Consider the following 10,497-nt stretch of genomic DNA (forward strand, 5'->3'; position numbering starts at 1 on the left):
ACAAAACAATGTCTGGAGAAGGCAGACTGTGCTTCATGCCCTGATTTTTTTTCCTTGGTCTTCACCCAAATAGCATTTTGTGTATGAAACATAAACCTCTCTACATAACTTTTTTATCACTGTGTGCCAACAAGTACAGTACGGTAACTCAAATGCAATGTGCTTCCAGAAATAAACCTTTGTTCCAAAGAAGACTGCTATAAGATGAACCGCAGGCAAACTGTGTGCCCACTTTCTCAAGATATTGTAACTGGTTTACTGCTAAACAAATCAAATATAATAGAAATAAAATTCCCATCTACTTCACTATCTCGTGTCTCATTTGTTGACTTCACTGCCTCGGGAAAAATTTTAAATTAGTCCTGCACTGCGGAGCTGTTGAGAGGCTCACACAGTAAATCGTAAATTAGCCTTCCATCCTGTAGTGTAAACCCTTCGCGGAGCCTCACTCGTCCGCCTGTGCACTCAAACCCTAGCTTGGAGTTCTTTACAGTTACAGTAACACAGTTGAAAGGGACCTTGGAGGTCATCTAGTCCAACCCCCCGCTCACGCAGGGACACCTGTACTAGGGATTCGAGCCGCCGACCTTTCTGATTGACAAGCTGAGTGTCTTAGCCACTGAGCTACCTAGTCAGGCTTTTTTTCCGCTTAAGCCTCCGAATTACGGAATATTCTTTAGTTGCAAATATTACTTAGTTTCACTTTGTTCGCCGAGCGTCGCAAGGTCAGCTGGGTAACAAAGTTTGGCTCTGTGGAAAACGGGCTTCCGGTTCCCGTAGTTATCCTTTCTGACATGGTAGGCTAGGCGGGCTTTGAATCGTCACATCCGCTCACCATCGAGACTCAAGGCTGTGTAAACGCTCTGTACATCACAGAGAGTCGAAGTCGGCGGAGATTGGACGTTTCGTTTAACCACAGAGATGCTCGGAGAGAGCGTCCCCGGCGCCCTTTGCGGTGTGCACGCTGCAGAGAGGGGGGACCGTCGGTGTTTCCTTCCTGCCGCCTTTTGCAGCCGCCGATATGGCCATGTTTCCCGCGGCCGGACTCGGTACCGCTCTCCGACTGTTACTGCGGTACGTAGGCCTAGGCGACCGATGCCGCAAACGAAGGGGAAGCGGGTGGGGGCGAACTAAGAGGCCTGAACGCCCAAATAAAGGTCATACGCCTGCCTCGCTTCTGCAAACGGAGCCCTTGCTTGGTGGTGCGCGTATAATTGCAGGGGGGGCAGCGGAGATTTCTTTGGCTCTCTCTAAACAACTCTTCAGCCCCCTCGATGTGTGTGGAGGAAGAATTTACTTTTTGATAAGTCTTGAAGCATCCCTGAAAGGTCAGCTCTGTTACCCCAACTTGCTAAGGGGGCAGAACCTGATGGTGGGTGGACTCCTGTAAGCTGGGGTGAGATCTGAACCAGAAACTTCGTGACTTGGGGCTCTGGCCAGTAGAGAATGGGTGTGTCCAGGTAATATCCATAAATAAGTCCTAATAGATCAATCAATGCTTGTTTGCTATTGTTGCAAAAAATACTGAATTAAAGCAGACCTATTTTGTCTGAGGAATCTCTTATCATCATGAATAAAAATGCACATTTAAAAATAAATTTACCCTCATTAATTCCTAATTATTAAAAATAGTCTGTCCTTACTTTGTCATGTTGAAGCATCCTAGCAGAACAGATTTAAGTTTTGTAAAAATATATATATACCATGCAAAATTGAAAAATTTGACCTATGCTACAGTATATTATAGTTTATCTTTTGGTTGACTGTTTTAAATTACTTGAACTGTACCTTTTGCGGTCTGAAACGTAGTCATTATAAAGCTCCTACCATGTAATATTTCAGGCTATTGAAAATAGCCATTATTTCTGAAACTGGGTTATTTCTAAAATGGAATTTGTCAAAATTTGCTAATAAAATGGCTGGGGAACACTTTTCTTTCTTTCCAATAGCATATGCACCAATTCATACTGTTGTTCTCCCCCAGCCATCTTGATTGGTCTTTCCTTGTTATCCGTCCATTCTTCATCTGTTCAACAGATACTTTTCATTTGCATGTACCTGTGTGTTGGGAAATGTGAACTGTAACTTTTGTTGTCTGATTTTCTACAGGCAGCATCGATCACAAGCTTGTGCTATCCGGATGCTGAAGACTACATGTTCAAAGTGTAGTGAAGTTTTAGCAAGTCCACGTATGGATGATGCCCCAAAAGAATATTCACCCAAGATTCAGCAGCTAGTTCAGGACATTGCTAACCTGACTCTCCTGGAGATCTCTGACCTCAATGAGTTGCTAAAGGTACCATTTTTACATTAGAAACTGGGTGATTAATAGAGCAAAGATGAAAAAGTTGTAGTAGATGCTTCCTGTTGTTTGTAGCTTCTTTTTCCTTATAGAGATGCAGTGTGGTACTGTGGGTTATAATCCCTATTTCATTATTACAAGTGATATAAAAGATGGATAAAAAGATGTTTTCTATGTTTACAGAAAACTCTCAAGATCCAAGATATTGGACTTATGCCAATGGCCGGGATGATGCCAGCAACACAGTTGGCAGCACCGGTAAGCTATCAGCCTTATATCTTGTCATTTACCTGAATCAAATGTAATTGCTTTTGGACAAGGGTCTGAGTGCACCTGGTCAACAAATACACATTGTTCTTGAAGAGGTGGGGATGAAACTTGCAAGCATGAAGATGAAAGGTGCAGACAGACTGCTTTCTTTACTTGGTATTTAAAAGAGCTTTAAGAGGTATAATGAAAATAATAGCACAGTTAGTATTTGTAATGATATGCAAATTGTAATAAGCTCCTAAACGATTGGCAGTATAGAATGGGGCAAAAAGATTTATAAAGGATGTTCACAAGTTAAAGTCAGCTACTTCTGTATGCAGCTATAGTTTTAGTTAGCTGGATACTTTTCAGTCCTGAGGGTGATCTTAAATTAAGCGGGATAACAGACATTTTATTATAATGGACTTAGCAGCCATTATATTTTTTTTCAGCTGTCCCTTTTAGATATTACTATGTCTCTATTGCTCACTTAATAGTTTCCTACATATTCTTGTATATTGTGATTTTCTATTAAAGTTAAGCTTTGTATCATTAAATATGGAATAAATATCTTTGTAGTGCCCCAATTATTCTGAGATTTGCTTCCTGACTAAAAGATTGTGTAGATTTGAGTGAATCAAGTGAAAATATTTCTAAAGCTTTAAGAAATTCATCTCAAACTTAACTTTTCCAAGTGGCTGCTTAATTTTACTCCAGAGAAGTTCCCAAAACAATTATACCGCCTTATAGCAGTTCTGGAAATCTGGCAGATTCAGTGGGATATCTGTAGTAATTGTGAATAGATGCCTTTTAGAGGCTGCCTCATATCACCCTCTTCAAGGTTGCTGATATTCTCTCCGTTTACCAAACAAAAAGGCACCATCTGCACTTCTTTTCCTTTTATTTTTTCTTTCACATTTTGAAAATATTTGAACTTATACTGGGGTGGGATGGTGATAAAATTTTCAAAACGTGAAGATGAAGTAAAAATTTGGCAAATATTAATCTACGCATGAATATTAAACCTGGATAAAACTATGGACTACAAAGCCTCCAGCAGACTTAGCATATATAAGAAGGAGCACACACTAGCTCCTGAATGAAATAATTCATTAACAATTTTGGGGAATATTTTAACCAGCTCCATAGAGAAGAAAGAAATGATCCTTAAAGTAAGGGGATTTTTCCAGAGAAAATAGCATGCAGGACATCCAACTTCTCAAAAAGGAAAATATATGTTTGCAATGTCTAGGTTAAGAAATTAAGAAAACAAGTTTTTTCAAGGATGGAGTTTTCTTATTCTATGCCCTTTCTTCCGTGACCTGACTCCCGAAAAGAAATCAATGAGTTTACTCTGTTTGGGGAAAAAAACTTACTTCTTGCTAGTCATAATTCATTTTGTAGCTCTTCTTTTGATTATTCCCATTGTGAGTTGTCATTTATGATTAAATTTAGGCAACTTGGTTGCAGAGCGTAAAATCACTGATCAGTCAAACAAAAAACCAGTGTGAGATTTATTTCTTAATGTGGATGGGCAAATAGGTTTTATTAGGTTTATCAGTGAAATGTGTATATCAAAGTTCTGGAGGAATGACAAAAGGAACAGAAATAATAAAGATTTGTATTACTTGTTTAAAATATCCATTCCCACTTAGAAATTCAGAGGAATGTACTTGATATGCTGTGAGAGAGCATTTGATTAAAATAAGTTACAGAAGAATAAACAATATTATTGTCAATACATTCAAAGTAAAAAAAAAATCAGTATGCTAGTTACTAAGTGAAAAAGCTAAAACGCTAACAGGTAACTAAGGAAAGATGATGGTTAGCAATTATTTTGGCTCTCTTATCAGTGAAATGATGGATGAAGGGACAGGATTGAATTATAGGAAGTTGGCTATTAACTTCGAATGAGTTTAAATCTATACAATCAGAGGAATTCCATCATAGGGTATTGGTAGCTAATGGTCCGGGCTGAACATTATACTAGCTTTAAAAATCCTAGAGAATAAGACATGTAACTGGAACAAAGCAAATATTTTCTCTACGTTGAAAAAATGATCCAGCAAATTATGGACCAGTTAGTCTGAATACAATACCAATATTTGGGAAGATACATTTTATTGGATAGTACCTTTATAGTGTAATGGCATGTAGGGATGACCTTTGGGGACATGTACTTTCAAACTTGCAAGATTGATGTCAGTTTTGCAAGATTGTCCAGGCAGGAAGCACACCACATGAACTAATTGTACCGTAAGTGTAAGATTACATTGATTAGAAGAGAGCCAGTTTGATACTGTGGGTAAGGTAACAGGCTAGAAACCTGGAGACTGTGAGTTCTAATCCCACCTTAGACATGAACCCAGTTGGATGACCTTAAACCAGTCACTTTTCTCAGCCCTGGGAAGAAAACAAGGAAGGTAGGAAGAAGGCAAACCATTTCTAAAAATCTTGCTTAGAAAAATGCAGACTAATCTAGGCAGTCGACAGGAGTCAAAAGGCACCCAATACACACACATATGAATCTTAAAAAACTAAAGGTAGATTCAGATAAATCACCTTTAGAAGCCAAAAAACTAGACAGGATCCCTTCTGAGATATTTGCCATGTCCACATTCGTTCTGCAGGTGAACCTCTCTTATCCAACTGTCCCCTTGGTTGCGGTTCTTTCCTGTTTCCCAAGGTCATTTCCACATACCATACATATAATTGACATAATACTATACTTCAGTTATTTTTATTAAATAAGTTGGATGAAGAACTGAATGCTTAATACACTTTCAGATCATGCAAATTGGGGGCAGATAGCTAACACCCTAGAAGACATAAATGAAAATGCCCCCTTTTGATTCTATGATTATTAAGAAGAGATTATTGGATCTAGTCTAGTACTATGTTTTCTGTAATGGAAAGCTAGAAAAAATTCTAAGAAGTCCCCATGTAGAATATGAAAATAGTAACCATTTTCAATTTGTGCCTTTAGTTCCACTGTCAGTTTATAAAAACAAACAACACTGTTATAGTTCAGTGCTAGCTTTGGGCTCCCTCCCCCATCTAAATAAATCAAATGAAGTGCCTAAATAGTTTGATCCTTCCTTTACTGCTGTCTCCTTGGAGACAAAGGGGCAGGCACTACCTACTAATTGTCAATTTGTTTCTCTTTCCTCTTCATCGACTAGGCTGAAGAAGAAGAAGAAGAGGTTGAAAAAGTAGAAAAGGTCAATTTTACAGTGCGATTGACTGGGTTTAAAGCTGAAGACAAGGTGAAAGTTATCAAGGAACTAAAGAACCACATGGAGAACATAAACCTTGTCCAGGTAAAATGATTCTTTCCTATTCTTGTTCAGATTATATTATTGAGGGGGAATATCTTTTTACTTGAAATGCTTGCAGAATACCTAGATGCTTAGAATGATGTGAGTGACAGTTCCCTGTATTGTAACTGTTCATTTAATAGAAATATATCTGCTGCTTTATGGAGCCTCAGGGGCCTTAAAGTGGTTTGCACTAATAATACAATTTCATTAAAACAGTTAGGAAAATAAACAAAATAGTGATCAACAAAATTAACATTGGATGGAAATATGCTTATTGCCTGCTTAAAAAACATCAACGAAGGACTGAATTATACATCTTGGAAGTAGGTTCCACAGCTAGGTGCTGATACTAAAAATGCTATACCTTATGCTACTGATTCCCTTGATGACATAAACTAGTGGAAACTTTAGTGATTACAGTTAATTTCTTAGCAAGGTCTTGCAGGCAGACACTCCTTCAGATACTGTGGTCCCAAAAGATATAAAGCTTTATAGATAGAAATCAACATCTTACATTGTGCCTGAGAATGAATAAGAAGCTAATCCCAAAAAACAAGAGTTAGTATAATACGGTCAATAAGAGGGATATTCTAAAACATGTTACTTCCTTTAACTGCCTTAGTTCATTTCTAAACTTGATTTCCATAGAACTTCTATTGTAATTTTTTGATGTTGCCAGTTGGGAGCAAAAAGGGTAAGATTTGATGGAGAGTTTAAAAAAAAAAGATGTAGAATGAGTAAAATTAGGATCCTCAAATATAGTGGCAATTAGTGTGACACAGTCTGTCATCAATCATGCAACTCAGTGACATCTATTGAGAAAGCAGGGCTTTAAAAAAAGGCAGGTTGGCAGAAAGGTCACAGCAACGCAAACCCAGACCCCTTGGGTGTGAATGTATACAAAGGCACTAGACTTGCATTTCAACATCGCTTTCTCCTTCTTGCCTTTTTGACCTTGCATGCGTCTCCACCCTTCCTCCATGCAAATGAAGCTGGTAAAGCTCCAAAGACAATTTCCTCAAATCTTTGAATTCTGTTCACTAAACCCTAGAACCATAATTTAGGAAATGTTTCTTTGGAAAGATTTGGGGGCTGCGTTGTCTCCTCAAATTCTGGAGGTACCATAAGTAGAAAATATATAGAGATCAAGACTAGTATTAGCATACATATTCTAACAGCAGCAAGATTGGCTTTTGCACAAAAATGGAAAAACAAAGAGACCCCCACAGAAGTGTTAGCTAAAATATTAATTTGTGCGGAAATGGACAGGCTGACTTTGGAATTTAAAGATAAGAACGAATCAGAGTATTATGAAATCTGGAACAAATTTTACTATTGGCTGGAAAGGAGGAGGAATGCTCGGATAAAGGACCATTGACGAGTAAAATGTTTAGAAGTGTTTATGCTAATTTGTTATGCTAGATAATCGAATTAGATATCGATATAACCCATATGGATGAAAGAATATATATATTTGAAATGTGATAATTAGTGTAAACATGTATAGAGATAAGGAAGTTTATCAATTATATGACAAAATTTGATGAAAACATTTAAACCGGAGATGTCACGCTATGTTCATCGTTTTTAATTTTATTATAAATAAACTTTTTAAATAAATAAATAAAAAAGGCTAGTATTAACTGAGGTTTCTCTTGAATGTTGTGCAATCCTTTTCATTTTCTGATTAGAGCCTTTCTATCTTGCAGGCAAAGAAGTTGGTGGAATCTCTTCCTCAAGATATCAAAGTAAATGTTCGTAAAGAAGAAGCAGAAAAGATTAAATCAGCTCTAGAGGCAGTTGGAGGCACAGTAATTGTGGATTAAAGAATCTGCCTACCTGCCAAAGGACTTAAAGCAGAGCGGGGGAAGGACCCTCTGACTTGTGTCAGCCACTCCTGCTGACTGGTGGTGGAGTACTGTGCGGTTCCAGGAAAGTTGCTCTGCCCCATTTTTTTCTGCTGTGCAGTTTCCCATGGGGATGGCTCAGTGTGTAACAATTCTTTGGCACACCTTGCAGTCTGCTATGTGGTTAAAAACCTGTATTCATAACGAATATACTGATGGATAACACCTGTAGAATATGTGTGATGATCCTTTCTTGCATGTTATAGGGGTTTTCACCCATCCAGCAGGTTCCTCAAGTTTGCATGGGTATTTGGACCAGTGTCCCTTAGTGGCAGATTTAATCATTTGTGGGAGGAGATGGGTGGGATCTTTGTAGATTTTGGGTCGTACTCTTAAGATCATCTTTTCAATAGAAGGTGTAAGTGAAATTGATTCTCTTTTAATAAGGACAGCAGCTTGGAAATGTTAGCTTTTCCTGTTGTGATTTACTAGATTTAGTAGGAAAAAAATTTTTTTTTCTTCCTGAAACATTTCCAAATCTGAGCAGGTTAAATTTAGGTAGGACAATACATTCTGCCAAGTTCCTTTGTTTATCCAATATCAGGGTAGATGGCTAGACCCCTACCTTGGCCCCCTGATTGATGTCTGTTCTCTTCTGTGGGTGGCCCTTTTCCTCTCCCCTGCCCTTAGTCCCTTTTGGTATGATTTATATCAGCACGGCCTACAAGTATCTTTTCCTTGGCACTTGCTGGGTCTTGCGATACGGTAGTTTGCTGAATCTTGGCTCCTGTTTGAAGGTTTAATATAAGCCATTGTTCAGGTCAAAATGAATATTCTTAGTTTGGTTTAGATAGTTCACTCAATGGAACAAGATGTGGTTTTAGTCCAATGTCCATGTTGTTGCACTTTCATTTAAAGCCGAGCTAAAGTGAACCCTTGGCAGCCAAGAGATTGTCTAAAGGCAGCTTTTAAGGCACGCTGCTGAGGCTGATAGTTGGGATGCTGCTTTTGCAGTTTTAACTTTTCTCCAGCACCTGAGAATTCATAGAGGAGATTTAAAGTATACAAATTTATGTGAGGCTTTAAAGACAGGAAGAATTTGAGACTTCTTTCTCTGTCATTTTTTTCATCCTTTTCTCGAAGATAGCTTGGCAGTGGCTAATTTTTAAGAGTTGGGAAACAAATTTTACTGACCAATAAATTTATTGGGCATTTTCTACTATATTAATGCAATAAACAGTGCTAAATATTGCACCTCCTCCAAAATATACCTACACAAATGTGTTTTCTGTGCTTGTACATCTCAAATATTTTCAAGATTGCTGAAGCCCTGTAAATAATATTGCCCTTTTACAGATGCAACTATGGAGACTTAGAACGAATTTCGGCAAATGAGCACACTTTTAGCAATTATTCTATCTGCAACAATCATTGGAAAGCAGCAAATACACCCTTCAAGACTGGAATGGTGATGATAAAGTATGGATGGAAAGTTTCATCCTAAATATTATTTTCTGTTGTCTCTGATCAAGGCAGCAAGATTACTCAGAACATGTAAAACTATCCATTTTTCTTAATGCATTTGAGGATGCTCTTAAAGCAATTTGGAATGGCATGCCTTCAGAAATTATGAGTGGTCCATTATTAAAGGTCTTTAAAAGATAGGACAACAATTTGTCTGAAATGGTACAGGATCTGCTTGAGAAGAGGGTTAGACTGGACCTCCAAGTCCCTTCCAATTCTTATTCTATTAATTGAGAGAGTGAGCAAGGTTTTTTTTTTTTTTTTCAAAGAAGGTAAAATTATAAATGGCATCCCTGGTTAAATTTATTATTTATTTATTTATTTATTAGATTTATATACCGCCCTATTCCTAAGGGACTCAGGGCGGTGAACAACGAACGATAGAAATACATGTAATACAAACGTTAATAAAAACCAATTAAAATATACTAAACACTCTGGTCCTAGATAATATAAGACATCCCAGTTTAAAATAAAATCAAAAAGCAATATAAAGGGAAAAATTAGGCCAGGCCGGCCTGCTGAAACAGGAATGTTTTGAGGGCACGGCGGAAACTGCGCAGATCCGGAATCTTCTGTATTTCTGGGGGGAGCTCGTTCCAGATGGTGGGTGCCCCCACAGAAAAGGCTCTCCCCCTGGGGGCCGCCAGTCGACATTGTTTGGCTGACGGCACCCTGAGAAGCCCCTCTCTATGGGAGCGTACTGGGCGGTGAGAGGCTATTGGTGGCAGAAGGCGGAATTGAAGAATTAACACCCTGCTACTGGAAAAAAATAGAGCAATTGTGTGCAAAATGTTTCTAATGTGTATTGCTTCAAGTCTGAAACAGGTTAACATAATTTTGGAAGCATTTTGGACTTGAAACAGTTCTGAAATGATTGAGCCCATTTCAAAAGAATTGTTTCAGATGTAAAACGGTACAACTGTGGAAGTTTTGCACATCTTTATTCAGTACCAGCAGTAAATCATGCAAAATGAATGCCCTCTTAGGAGCCTTGAAGATGACTTTGCTGCAGGATATACAATGTTCAGATTGCTATGCCAAAGGCAATGCAGTAGGAGTTAGAAAAGCTATAGCCAGTAGATCTGAAGAACATCTGTCAAAGGAAGACTGATGTATACAGTACAACTATGTTAACTATCTAAAGGGAGCCAGCTTTGCAAGAGGGCAGCTTATATACACAAGAAAGACGGAATGGCAAGAAGAGGCTTTAAATTCAATAGTTTGGTGAAACAGCAATGCAATGCAAGCTAAA

The 10,497-nt window shown here is 38.2% G+C and overlaps 1 protein-coding gene across 1 annotated transcript; it reads left to right on the forward strand.

Annotated features, from left to right (window-relative positions):
- Window positions 1-820: 820 nt before the first annotated feature.
- On the forward strand, window positions 821-8,181 carry MRPL12 (mitochondrial ribosomal protein L12). The gene is made up of 5 exons (XM_034412879.3): window positions 821-1,074; window positions 2,110-2,296; window positions 2,486-2,560; window positions 5,734-5,871; window positions 7,581-8,181. Exons 1-5 carry the CDS (start codon window positions 1,022-1,024, stop codon window positions 7,695-7,697), a joined length of 570 nt encoding a protein of 189 aa, XP_034268770.2. The 5' UTR covers window positions 821-1,021; the 3' UTR covers window positions 7,698-8,181.
- Window positions 8,182-10,497: the final 2,316 nt, after the last annotated feature.

The sequence above is a fragment of the Pantherophis guttatus genome, chromosome 2 (genome assembly GCF_059756535.1).
Source record: "Pantherophis guttatus breed Tessera chromosome 2, ASM5975653v1, whole genome shotgun sequence".
In the NCBI taxonomy this organism is placed as follows: domain Eukaryota; kingdom Metazoa; phylum Chordata; class Lepidosauria; order Squamata; family Colubridae; genus Pantherophis; species Pantherophis guttatus.